We start from the raw sequence: 14,539 nt of genomic DNA, 5'->3' as shown, positions 1-14,539 counted from the left end.
ATTAATATGAGTATTTTACCACAATATTATATTATCACTATTAATTGATTAAAAAAAATATAGAAAAAAGAAATAACCACAATTAAAAAAAGTGTAAAAATAAAAAACTTAAAAAAATTGCACCACAATTTAAAGAAAAGTTTATAAAAAGAAGAAATAACAACAAACAATAAAGCTTCCGAAAAGTTTACCATTTTCTCAACTTTTCAACATGTGAGATTTAGAAGGAATAATATTTAGTTACTAATTATTAATAAGCATAATGACCAATGCAATTACGACATTGCCCTTGACTTTAGAATATAAGAACTTGTTTCTTTTGACTTCCATGCTTTCCCATTGCCTTCTCAAGAGCAGTATGAAAATCTTCAAAAGATACTGTCTCAAACCTGTAATCAAAATTGAAATTTTAGAATAATAACGGTAGTTCAGAAAAATTTGATAGTGTTAATTATTTTTTTTAAAATTATAAAATTTTCTTAAAATTTATGAATTTCGGGTACATCACTAAGACTTTCAAATACATCAACAGACATCCGGATACATAAGGGAGGGATGTATCAAAGAGGGAATAAAACTGTATCAGAGACGAATAGGACCAACGATCCAAATTTGCTCTAAAAAAAAAGAGTTGTATCATAGAGGGATAGAATATCCGGATACATAGCGGAGAGATATACCTGAGTGGAAAGGAATGTATCAGAAAGGAGATGGATGTATCCGAGAGGAAAATAAAAATGTATTAATAACAAAAAGAGAGTAATGTATTCAAACTAGAATTTTTAAAAATATTTTAAAATAGTACGAAATTTTAAAGATTATAATAAAATAAAATATATATTTATATAATTTTTTTCAATTTTATAATATAAATATAAGATTTGAGCTTTAAGCTTTTAGATTCACCTAACTTAACTTTCTCGCTCCGCCACAAAAATTATGATATTATTTGCACTGCGGAAAACATGAAGAGAGAAAACATGTGGAAAACATTCAGAGAGAATATCTCACCTACCCCAAACCTCACCCAAAGGCCAAAACAAAAGGGGGGAAAATCAACACAATATTGATCAGACGCGTGCTTTTTTCAACAAAAGTACATCACTTTAATTCGTAAGGTCACATCAGTCAGCACAGTTTTTTTTTTAAAATTTCATTTTTGACAAAAATCAATATTTTCAATTAAATTTTTTTGTTACTAGATTTTTTATAAGATAAATTATAGGCAAAATTTTTTATTTTTTTTTCCTTATAAAGAAACCCTCACTATCTCATGTCAACTAATATAACCCCCTTTATCAATTAATATTATTTATTCCAAAAAGGAAAATATTATTCATAAATGATGTGAAATTGAATAAAAGTGTCCTTGTTAATAATTTGGTCCAAAAGCTATTACTATAAGATTAATAAAACACGTTTTTCTGCTAAAGTTATTAAAATACCCTTAAAACTGTTAATATTATAAAAAACGAATTACTATAAGATTTTTTTTCTAAAATTATTCAAATTAAAATTAATTTATGTTTTAATATAAACTGATGAAAAAGATGAAGATGGAGAAAAACAAAGAAGATGCAAAAACGCAAAAATAAGGATTGATGAAAAAGATGAAGAAAAGGAAGAGCAAAGAAGAGAGGAAAGTTAGGAAACGACTGTTGAAGAAAAACTGAGGAAAAGAGGAGAATTTTTTTTTAGGGCTTTTTGAAAGTGAGGGTAACATTGGAATTAAAAAAAATATGCGGGATATAAGAGTAAAATTGTTAGTCAAACATAAATGATTTTTAAGCCTTAAAAAATAGAAAATATTTTTATAAAATTTCTCATCAGTTAATTTAAACTACATATTAAGACAATTATAAGAAACGTTAACGCAGAAATTATCTTATTAGACATACATTCATACCCCTATATATACTGATTCTACTAAGGCTTTCAAATAATTATGTATCTTACCACTAATTAAGAGTTTTCTATCATATATTGAGAAAAATACACCTAGATACATGTATTTTTGCAGCTATATACACTAAAATAGGGAAAGAGGCGAGCGAGATGGGGTGGAAGGCGAGCGACATAGTCATGTATCCCGGATACATGTGAATCACACTTGATACACACTAGATATATGTATATGTATGCATCTGGTGTGATTCACATCTATCTGAGATATCAGATACATACCAGCGAGATAAGAGGGAGGCGAGCGAGATTTGTCATATATTCTAGATACATGTGAATCACTTGAACCTAATTTTGACCATATGTATTCTGAGATATATGTATTTGGACACACCAAAATGTGGTAAGATTCATAATATTGCAAACTAAAATATATCTAAATAATTAGCTCCTAAACTAGTGAAAATTTTCATAAGTTTCCCTAGATTTAATGGGATGGTTCAAATTGGACTGAACCAATAAATTGATTCAATCAAACTTTAGACAATCATATTTTCATGTACTAATTTTATCATCATGAAATAATTAAGTGAGAACATACTCATATTTTAATAAACCAGCACGAGTAAGGTCCAAGAGATAATCGATCCAGTCCCTGTATATTGTTTTGTCTAATTTCCACTCTTGCAGCCAGAATCCTTTCAATGTAATATCCTGCAACAAAAATCTCATTAATCAGTTTGACATTTTTTTCTCCATCAAATTAGAAGTGTGTATATAAAACAATACAGATAATTAATGGAAAATTTTCATAAGTAGCGTTGTTAGCGTTCGTTCTTACAAACTATAGCAAGATTTTATTATTTTTTTTGGTATTATCAATTCCGATAAGGAGGTTTTTTATTCTCCCCAGTCCCCATCTACTTCCACTCTTCCCGAAAGCTTCGCGGGGACTACTTTAGGACGATGAACGACCACCCGTAGGGGGTTTACTGTACAAGGCCCCTGTAGAGGAAAGGCTTTATCCCAGCAAATAGAAGATACTCAACTCTGCACAACATAGGGATTAGCACACTTTCGTCCGTGTGCATACAAAATCTAATCCTAAGTAAAATTTCATGGATATAGTAGCTGATTGTAATTATATCTGTAGGTATGTCGGATCAACTATGTATGTACGCAGGGGGAGCCACATGGTGGCTAGGGGGTTCGAATCGGTGAAAAATATTTTTTATGTATAAATAGTAGATGTTGAACCCCCTTCGCCTAGGTCGTGTATCTATTTCTATAGATCTTAAACCCCCTTATTGAAAATCCTAACTCCACTACTGTATGTAGTGTACGTATTTTCAAAGCAAAAGTTTGATGTACGTGTATGACAGTATGTATGTGTTTTCAAGGCAGAAGTTGTATGCATGTGTATGTATATGAACATCAAGTATATGTGTGACCAACTGTATGTAAAATATATATAAGATGGTCTCCGGCAAAACAACATCGATTTTGTAGGGGTCAATTGAAACGCCGATAAAACTACTGAGGTTGGAGTGAACAGTAACGACTAGGATTTTTAGATACACCGAATAACACTAACCTTGAATATAAAATTTGAAGTTGAAACAGTAACGGGTTCTTTCGACATTCCTCCATATGTAACCATAGTACCACCTTGCCTGAAAACAACATACAATAAATTAATTATTAATCACTTATCACTAATTATAATTGAAAATTAAATTAAGAATAATAGCTTATCTCACTTCAAGAATTTGACCACCAAAGTAGCAGCATTGCCACCAACACAATTCAAACCCAAAATAGGTTGCGGTGTATCCCCCTACAACATGCAAAAAAATGACACTAAAGGCATTTAGTTACTTTTTAAAAAAAAGTATTTTTTAAAATTATAATTAACTGTTACGATGAATAAAATTCAATGATCATACCAGGAGAGTTTTGATACGTTGAACATCCAACTCACTTTCGGTAAACACTTTATCAGCACCAAGTTTGATAAGTTTTTCTTTAACTTCATCAGATTCAGGTTTATCTCGTATAATATTAATGCTATGAATTCCATTAAGTCGAGCTAGTTGAATAACACATTGCCCCACTATGCTTGTAGCTCCATTTTGCACAATCGAGTCTCCTATATATATATTTGTGGAATTAAATTAAACACACAAATTTGAGTTAAAATAATGGAATTAAAGAAAGACAATGAATGATTTTTCTTGCATATTATTCGATGTTTGATAAGTAAACAAAAAATATTGACTGACCAGGTTTTAAAGTGACAAACTCATTGAGCATTCTCAAGGCACTGACTGGATTAACAGAAACAGTGGCAGCAAATTCAACTGGAGTGTTTTTATGTATTTTGTGCCAAAAACCTTCTTCTTCCGCTATGTAGGTTTGCCATGCCCCTGACAAAAAATAATTAAACCTATTATGAACAATTACTTTGAAATAAGTTGCATTGAGAGAGCATCTATAAATTTCGATCATGTCATTTTAATATATGTTTGGTTTTTCATTCGATGTCCGATATTTGTATTAAGGCATGATTAATTTTAAAAGGTGTCGCTTAATAATAACATTTTTAGAGTAATCTCACAAGTGGAGTACCATTACAAGAAAATATGGAATTAGTTACGAAATTTATCGGTTATTCCAAGCTAATCCATCGCTAAAAAGCTACTATAGCTAATTGAATTTTCTCATAACTTATTGCTAATCCGCATCTAAATAGGATTAGTATGGGATTTTTGTTGTTACGAAATTTTGTACGTCGTTATTTTTTTTTCTAGTAGTGAGTCTGGAGAATCTACGGTATACATAGACCTTACTCCTCCCTACCTTAAGAAGTAGAGAAGTTGTTTTTGACAGATCTTAATCCTCTATTCAAGAAAAAATTTTTTAAAGCTGGTCGGAAAGAAAATAGCGGTAGTGAAGAACCCATGAAAAATATTATATAAAACATGTCAAAGCATTTTGAAATGTGTTGCATGCGTAAAGCCCCTAATTAAGATGGAAAACACTCCCTATCAGAATTGTTTTCATAGTTAAGACTCGAATATAAAATTTTTGATTAAGAGTAAAAAAATTATATCCATCCAATCACAATTTTTAGTAACTTGTTGGTACTCCAATTAAATTCATATTTCAAGCTACTACTATATATTATATGTAAATAAATACAAAGAATAGCAATATTTACCAGGAACAAATGGAGAACGGATAACCAAATCACCAGGAGAAAAGGCCTTAACAGCAGAGCCAACAGAATGTACCTCACCCACCCCCTCCCCTCCACCCACTGCTGGTAGTGCTGGCCCATTTGGATATACTCCTGTCATTCGCCAGAAGATAATAATAATAACATATTCAATGTGATTCAATATGTGAAATTTTGGAAGAATACGATATGTGCTGATCTTCTCTCTATTTTTATAGAATTATTGAGTTAAGAGATCAAGCTGATGTAACTATAGGTAGTTAATTGTAACTAAATTTGTTAGAAGGTGGTTAAAAGTTAGTTATGCAAGGATAGTGACAGCTCACGTGTATGAGCAGTAAGTTGTTACTTTGTTCAAGTGTATACATATCTCTGATGAGATATTTCAAAAGATCAATGAAGCATTTGAGATACTTTTTCAGAATCTCCTCTCTTTTCTCAAATTCCTTCTCTCTCAAACTTACTTCTCTTATCTAGAAGATCTCCAACTATGGAGATCAACATGGTATCATAGCTTCGATCAGAAGTTATCATCACTGTCTAAGAAGTTGTAATCGTTGATCAAGCATCGATTCAATAAAATCTTAGTGAGAAGCAGAGGAAAAGAAAACCAAATTAATCATCAATGGCGATAGAACATAACTTTGTAGTTCCAAATTCAGCTGCGACAAGTAGCACTGGTAGAATTGAGATATCATAATCATCCATTGTATTTGCATCCAAACGATACTCGAGGTAGCTCTGTTAACTCTCTACAGCTCACTGGTTTTGAAAACTATGCTTTGGAGTAGATCTATGGCACTAGGATTGCTAGACAAGAGTATATTAGGATTTGTTGATGGTAGGCATACTAAGGATAAGTTTGATGTATCACTGCATGATCAGTGGAAGCGGGTAAATATTGTGGTGTTATCGTGGATCATGAATGTTGTTAGAAAGGAGTAGTTAAGTAGCATCATCTATGCTTTGAATGCTCACAAAGTATGGCTTGATCTGAAGAAAAGATTTGATACTGTAAATAGATCGAGAGTGTTTTATTTGCATAGAGAAATTGTTACTCTATATCAAGGAACTATGGCAGTTTATGATTAATTCTCAAGGCTTAGAACTTTGTGGGATGAGTTTGATGCAATCATGCCTTGTCCAGGGTGTAGCTGTCCTGAATCACATAATTACTCTCAATATTATAGATACCAAAGGCTTTTGCAGTTTCTAATGGGACTAAATAAAACATATGCTTAGTGTAGAAGTCAAATTCTAATGATATCCCCTATTCCAACACTCAACAAAGCTTACTCCTTGGTCATAAATCATGAAAGCAAGGGATCATTAGCTAGTTCTTCACAAGTAAGTTAAGTTGCTGAAGCCCTAAAAAGAGCAACTTTCTTCAGTTAAAAGGGAGGTTCTCCTAACTCTAGTTTCAGAGGAAACAATGGGAAAAAAGTGGTTATAGGATCTCGAAATACCTATGGTGGAGGAGGCATGAATAGTGAAGGTAACTTCTCAAACTCTTCTAGTAGACAACCCTCTAACAATGGAGTTAGAACATAGAAGAAGAGTTTATTAGTGTGTAAGTTTTGTATCTACAATGGACACTCCAATGAGAATTGCTACAAGCTGATTGGGTATCCACCTAATTGGCCAAAATCTAGAAAGAAAGGAACCAGTCAATATGCAAACCAGGCAGTGAATTATGAAGATCATGACTATGATCCACCTGACAGCTGTGATAATTCTTCTACTCAGTCAAACATAACTCCATCCACATCACAACTTCCTCCTTATTTCACTCAGGAGCAGTATCAACAGATTCTATTGATGCTGAACAAAGAAAATGAAGAGAAAGCCTTTAATCCAGATGCTAATACAGGTATTCTGACTGATCAACCTAATACTACTGTAAGTCCCAATTGGATAGTAGATTCAGGTGCAACAAATCATATGACTTTTAATCCTAATGTGCTGCATAACTATCATGAAATAAATAACTCAAAGAACAACAAAGTTCACTTGCTTGCAGGTTGTGTGGTACCTGTAGCTCATAAGGGAAGTTATAGTGTTCTAGCAAATCAAACCATAACTAATATTCTATTTTTGCTAGTTTTTAAATTTAACCTGCTATCTGTCTCCAAATTGACTAAGGAATTGCAATATTCAGTGGGATTCTTTCCTAACTTTTGCATATTCCAGGATCTTTACACTGGCTTGGTGAAGGCGATTGGTAGAGAGGATCAAGGACTATACATCCTAAGAGGGAGCTCTTTGAGTAGAAATTCCCACAACTCACTAACTGAGTATGCAAACATAGTTGAACAAGTTCCTAATCAATTTAGTAGACTCTGGCATAGAAGGTTAGGCCATGCTCCTCTGGAGATAATTAAGAAGCATGACAGTCTTAAACATTTACAGCATGAAAAAACTATATGTAGTATGTGTCCTCTAGCAAAACACACTAAACTACCTTTTTCACTTAGCTGTTCTAGCACTAAATTTGCATTTGATCAGTTACATTATGATATCTGGAGTCCCTATAGAGTAACTACTCACAATTGCAAGAGGTTCTTCATCACAGTGGTAGATGATTTTACTAGATTTACTTGGTTGTTTATGATTCAGTTCAAGTCTAAAGTTCTAGTTGTAATGAAGAACTTTCTCACAAGAATAAAGAATTTGTTCTCTAAACCTGTCAAAGTATTAAGAATTGTCAATGGTTGTGAGTTCTTTAGTAATGAGTTTCAATCCCTTATGTTTATTCTTGGCATTTTACATCAAAATTACTATGTCTATACTCTCCAACAGAATGGAGAAGTAGAAAGAAAGCACAGAACCATTTTAGGCATAGCCAAATCTCTTAGATTTCAAGCTGGTCTTCCTTTAAAATTTTGGGGTGAATATGTCACTACAGTTGTGTATCTTCTCAATAGAACACCTTCTAATCTATTGCATTTCAAGTCTCCATTTGATCTCTTATATGGTCATCCTCCATCTATTTCTCACTTCAGAGTCTTTGGTTGTCTGTGTTATGCTTCCACAACTACCTCTTCAGGTAAGTTTGCAGGTAGAGTTGTCCTAAGGGTCTTCATGGGGTATGCTTTAACTCAGAAATGGTACATTATCTATGATCTTCACTCCAAAACTTAGTTTGTTAGTAGAAATGCAATTTCAGGAATCCATATTTCCCTTTCTTCATGCTAAGTCTTTTGGCACTCCACTCTTTCCTGTTATAAACCTTCCTGAACTCAGCTCTATTTTTTCTCCTCTTGTCTCTCATGTTCAAGTTCAGGGGGAGTCTCCTTCTGAGTCCTCTCCTTTGTCTAGCTCTCCTGTCCCACCACCTACTCTTTCTCAGCCATCTAATCCTTTATCTTTACCTCCTTCCCCTCCCGAGCTCAAGAAGTCCACCAGAGTCAAAAACTCTCCACCCTGGATGAATGATTTTGTGACAACTAGTTCCTTTACCTCAAAGTCCTGTGCCTATCCCTTATCTTCTTATATCACTCACTCAAACCTATCTCCATCCTACCAACATGCTTTTTTTGTGTATTAATCTATTCCTGAGCCTACTTCAATTAAACAAGCATCTAAAGACCCTTCCTAGATCAATGCAATGAAACTGGAAATTGCTGCTTTCGAGAAAAACAACACCTGGTCTATTGTGGATCTTCCTTCTAGTAAAACACCTATTAGGTGCAAATGGATTTTAAAGTGAAATACAAGGCATGAGGAGAGGTTGAAAGGTATAAAGGAAGACTTGTGTCCAAGGGATATAGTCAAAAGGAAGGATTAGACTACTTTGAAACCTTTTCTCCTTTTTCTAAGATGGTGATGTACCGTGGATTTATGGTACTTTTAATAATTTAAAACTTAAGAATGTCCATGTCTTTTAAAGTATTTTTTAGCATATTTGATGTTAGTTGTGCTTATTTTGTAGGAAACTAAGTCAGAGAGTTTGTTGAGGAATCACAGCCCTGAAGGCAGGGGTTTTGGTATTTACTAGCTCACCTTATGACTCGTCGTTACTTATACAGATCTTAGGTATCAATCATCAAAGACAGATGAGAAAAATAAAGTTGAACTGAAGATTACGAGTGAATTAAATGATAAGTTTTCATCCTTACGGGTCGTCAAGTAGAAGTGAAAGAGTGACGGCAAAGTGAAGAAGATGAGTCAGTTCTACGGCTCGTCTATATTCCTATGAGATGTAGAACATACTCGTAGCTTGAAGGTACAGACGATGAAGCAAAGACAGTGTCTATGACATCAGTTAATGAGTCGTTTTCAGAGTTACTAGCTGTAGAAAGTATTCGTGAAGAAGAGGAGTTCCTCAGTGCAATGTGAAGAGTTACGAGCAGGGTCTACGACTGGTCATAATTGTTACGATCCGTAGAAATGAGTCGTAGACCCAAACCGACTTAAAGTTTTCTATGTTCTCCAAATTCATATTTACTTAGGATTTTTTGTCTATCAATACACTTCTTAGAATTAGTTTAGTTGATACACATTTTTGGATTTGAGAATAAAGCTTGAGCTACTTTTGGGCTTTTATTCTTAAATTTTGGTTTTTGTTATCGATATTTTACGTTTGGATTTTATTGAAGATTTTAGATTCTCAAAGTTACTTTGTAAGTTCATGATTGCTTTTAACATAAATATTATTGATTGTGAGCACGTAGTTATGAGTAGATAATTTCACAACTAGGGTTGTGGGAACCATGAGGAATTAACCATGTAGAACTTAATAAAAAGTAATTTTTGAATAGTGTGTATGCATGTATTATTTTTTCCTTCATTTTGATGGCCAAAGTTAGAACTCGCCTTATCCTTACTTACTGGATCAAGGAGGTAACGGATGGGAAAAGAGATTAAACAATGAAATTTGGGGCTAATCATCCTCATCTAATTAGCTTGAACGGATCAAAGAATAGCTAAATCTGGAATCATTGGTAAGGGTTAGTAAAACATACACTTGTAGACGGATCAAGTTGAAGTAGTGAAATTCACTTATTTGCTGGATCAAGGACTTAGGTGAAATTAACTTACCGATTCTATATGTAACATACTAGGAAAGGATTACTAATAAAAAAGTCTACTTAGTTAAGGATTCATGGGGAATACATAAAACCTTAGTTTCACTTCATATTGATTTAAACCAAATTAAACTATATTTTTGTTCGTTGATGCTTGTTAATTGATTTGTTCATTAGTTTATAGAAATCCCCTTTTCTTTACAGAAATAAATTCATTACTAAAGTAAATAGTAAATGATTGATCTAAAGTCTAAACCATATTCCTCGTGGGATCGACCCTAACATTCGCTAGGTTCTATATTTGATCAACGATAGCTTTATATTTCTTTAGGGAGGTATAATTTGAGCATATCAGATGGTCACCGTCAGATCACTTGTAGCTCTTGTTGCTTCTAATCATTGGTCTATCTTTCAAATGGATGTGCATAATGCCTTTCTCAATGGTGATCTGTTAGAGGAAGTGTATATGTAGATTCCTGAAGGCTTTTCTAGACAAGGGGAGTCTATGAAGGTCTGCAAACTCCATAAATCTCTATATGGACTCAAACAATCCCCAAGACAGTGTAACAGGAAACTTACTGATGTTCTCATTCAGATGGGGTTCACTTAGAGTCATTATGATTACTCTCTATTTACAAAAAGAACAGATGGACAACTATTGACCATCTTAGTATATATTGATTTGTTAGTTACTGATAATAATTAGGGCATGATCATTCAAGCAAGGGAAGATTTGAAGAAAAAATTTAAAATGAAAGATCTTGGAGAACGTAAGTTCTTTCTAGGAATTGAAGTGGCCAGATCACAAGAGGGAATAATAATGTGTCAAAAAAATATGCCTTAGAACTAGTTATAGAAGCTGGACTCAATGGGGCAAAACCAGCTAGTACTCCACTTGAGGTGAATCAGAAATTAACCTCTATGGAATATGACAAGCATTTACCAAGTAAAGGAACATTTGATGATGATGTTCTAGAGGATCCAGCAGCATATCAGAGATTAGTGGGAAGACTATTATATCTTATAATGACCAGACCAAATATATCATTTGTAGTTACGTTCTCAGTCAATACATGCATGCTCCTAAGAAATCTCATACGGAGTCTGCTTATAGAGTAGTAAGATACATTAAGGGTACTGCTGGACTGGGACTGTTAATACCAGCTAAAAGGACCAATCAACTGTATGCATTTTGTGACTCAGACTAGGGTGCTTGTCTTCAAACCAGAAGATCAGTTACTAGCTATTTAGTAAAGTTTGGTGGATCCTTAGTATCTTGGAAGTCTAAAAAGCAAGAGACTGTGTCTAGAAGCTCGGTAGAAGCTAAATTCAGAAGTTGATAGGGCTACTTAAAGAGTTGGGAGTTCAAGTTCAACAACCTATAGAGCTAATGTGTGACAGCAATGCTACTATTCAGATAGCTACAAATTCCATATTCCATGAAAGAACTAAACACATTGACATTGATTATCACTTTGTGAGCGAAAGAATCAGTCAAGGAATTATCAGGACTCATCATATGCCTACTGAAGAACAGTTAGCAGACGTGCTCACGAAAGGATTAGGAAGGCATCAACATGAGTACTTGTTAAGTAAACTTGGACTTAAAGAACTATTCAAGCCATCAGCTTGAGGGGAAATGTTGAGTTAAGAGATCAAGCTGATGTAACTATAGGTAGTTAGTTGTAATTAAGTTTGTTAGAAGTTGGTTAAAAGTTAGTTATGTAAGGATAGTGACAGCTCACGTGTATAAGCAGTAAGTTGTTACTTTGTTCAAGTGAATAAATATCTCTGATGAGATACTTCAGTATATCAAAGAAGCATTTGAGATATTTTCAGAATCTCCTCTCTTCTCTCAAACTTTCTTCTCTTAGCTAGAAGATCTCCAACTATGGAGATCAACAAGAATGGTGAGAGGTTGTTTCTGATAGACACTCGAATTAAAAAGTGATTGCAAGTAAAATTAGTTAAAAACATCAACTGGTAATATAGAATAAATTGTAAGTGACTAGAGAGATTAAATTATATTGATTATGATATAATATGTAATCGATTAAGATATGGATAAAACTATGTATACTTCACTTCTTAGATTTCACTTGTGACATTTATAGTGTATTTTTTTTTTGGTGTAAATTGACATGTTTGTTTCTCAATGCATATGTTAGGCAATGTTTTATGTCCCTCTCTTTATACTTTTTATCGATTTTCATTTATATCAAAGCATGAGGGTGTTGCTTGGTCTAGAAATGGACATGGTATGATAAATATCAAATTATCATATTGAAATTAAAAATTTGATATTATAATTTTGGTATTATGATATTTAATATAATATTGATATTTATAAAAAATTATCAAAATATTGAATATTGCACCAAGTATATAACTTCATATACATATCATATATATTATTATAATATTAAAAAATATATAAACTTGTATTAGTAAAAAACTAATTATTTAAACATTGAAATTTTGACTACTTTATCTTGATTGAAATTAAGATCTTTTTTGCGTAATTGATTTACAAAGGGAATTACATGTACTTCTTTTAAATATTTCTGCATGTGTAAGGTATTAGTATGATATAATTAAAATGTTTCTTAAAAACTCGAAGTCATAATTCTCAATTATATAAGTCTACGTAAGTCGAAGTTGAACAAACTATAATTACCGACTTATCATACCGCAAAATATCAAAATTATACTTAAAAATATAAAATCATACCAAATTAATTTAATATAATAATAATAATAATACAATTATTATTTTTAAAACGAAAATCAAAAGTACCTTCAATTCTATTGATATCTGCAGGGTTGATTGGAGCTGCCAGCATTTTAACGCACACATCTTTCTCACTGATTTCCACAGGTGGAATTTCAGTCAATCTGTATTTAAAAAAAAAATGAGTACATTTATATAATAAATATTTTAAAATTTCAATTTTTATACATTAATAATTTAATAAATATTTTAAAGTATACTGTCCAACACTATTACACTAACAAAACTGTATCTTGAATTTCTGCCCGCATAGCCCAAAAAAAAAACGCAACCCGATATATAATTATTCTAAATAATTTATTATATAAATTTATATTTTATAATGTATAAGAGGTGTTTACATATATTTTTACTATGTTATATAAAATTATATAAATCTGATACATATTTGGTTTTGTCTCTTGCGAACTTCAATTCACAAAACTCCATTCGAAATTGGTCCAAAACATCATCAAAATGCCTTAATCTTCATTGAATAGCTTTAAATATAACCACGACTTCAAAATGACATTCCTGACAAATCTGGATTATTAATTTGTCAAAAAAATAATAACTAATCACAAGATCTACCTGTGAGTTTTCAGGCTTTTAATTTTAACTTCTTTTACTTTGATTCACCTGATAATATTTAATTTTTTGTTAATAAAGATGAATATCACTCTCGATAAGTTTCTAAGCATACAAAAATTAAAATAATAATTCAGAATAAAAAAATTATTGCATTTTTCCTAAGTATTTCAAATTATATATAAAATAAACTAAAAAGTGTAAGATCGATCTGAAATATATATATGGCTAATTTGATTATAAGTTTGAGCCTAGTGATATAGAGAGTAAAATTCTCGAAAATTTAATAGTTCTGACCTAATGACGGTGTCTATGGGGCCGAATTTATCGTATACGGCTGCCATAGATGGCGGAGACATGGTGGCTGCCGGAAAATGTGATTGCTGTGACGACATATAGTCCCCTCTTTCTTGAGTCTCAATTGATAAAAAAAAATGGGTTAATATTTGGCTGTTGCTACTTAAATAGTTATTGACTAATGAGAAAAAAATTAATTGGCAAAGATTATTTTCATTTATGAGAATTTACATATATTGATTTTTTTATTGTTTTATATATAGAAGTTAAATTATTTTCCAAAATAGTAGTCTTACTACTAATTATCTTGTTGCCTTATCTTGACATATATTTTAAAGTATTTTACTTATGTGAGCAAAACAGAAAAAGAATAAAGTATTCATCGATCTCTCGAAATAATCATAAATTAAATTAGTGTTTTTAAAAGTTTTATTGGGGCTCGTTTGAACTCAATCATGGGTAAGACACTTACAAAATGTACTAAGCATCATGTGTGAGACTTCTTTTCGTAAAATTTACGCCTTAAGCACCTAAAAGGAGTAATGCGAAAAGGGAAATCAGACAAAGATTAAGGGTTAATGAAAAGTAATTAAAGTTGATCTTATCATAAAAGGAGACTATGTTATTGAGCAAGTAATTACATTTTTCATCCCAATTTATATAATATATTTAGATTTGAAGAGTCAAACAAAATTTTTTTATAGAGGTATAATAGGA

General features: G+C 32.1%; 1 protein-coding gene across 1 annotated transcript; it reads right to left on the bottom strand.

The window, feature by feature from the left end:
- Nucleotides 1-206: 206 nt before the first annotated feature.
- LOC129903917 (enoyl-[acyl-carrier-protein] reductase, mitochondrial-like) lies at nt 207-13,922 on the bottom strand. Its single transcript, XM_055979436.1, has 9 exons — nt 13,823-13,922; nt 12,965-13,062; nt 5,123-5,254; nt 4,185-4,328; nt 3,849-4,051; nt 3,663-3,739; nt 3,497-3,575; nt 2,504-2,616; nt 207-389 (listed from the first exon to the last, which is right to left on the bottom strand). The coding sequence occupies exons 1-9, from the start codon at nt 13,918-13,920 to the stop codon at nt 296-298; spliced, it is 1,038 nt and encodes a 345-aa protein (XP_055835411.1). The 5' UTR covers nt 13,921-13,922; the 3' UTR covers nt 207-295.
- Nucleotides 13,923-14,539: the final 617 nt, after the last annotated feature.

This window comes from Solanum dulcamara, chromosome 9 (assembly GCF_947179165.1).
Source record: "Solanum dulcamara chromosome 9, daSolDulc1.2, whole genome shotgun sequence".
NCBI lineage: Eukaryota > Viridiplantae > Streptophyta > Magnoliopsida > Solanales > Solanaceae > Solanum > Solanum dulcamara.
The sequence above is the reverse complement of the archived record's forward strand: the minus strand, read 5'-3'. Positions and strand labels throughout refer to the sequence as shown.

Coding starts and splice junctions, on each gene's coding strand:
- LOC129903917 (XM_055979436.1), bottom strand. CDS start 13,920: ATGTCGTCACAGCAATCACATTTTCCGGCAGCCACCATGTCTCCGCCA. Junction 4,329..5,122: donor CCGTTCTCCATTTGTTCCTG/GTAAATATTGCT, acceptor ATTTTTTGTCAG/GGGCATGGCAAACCTACATA. Junction 4,052..4,184: donor GTTTGTCACTTTAAAACCTG/GTCAGTCAATAT, acceptor ATATATATATAG/GAGACTCGATTGTGCAAAAT.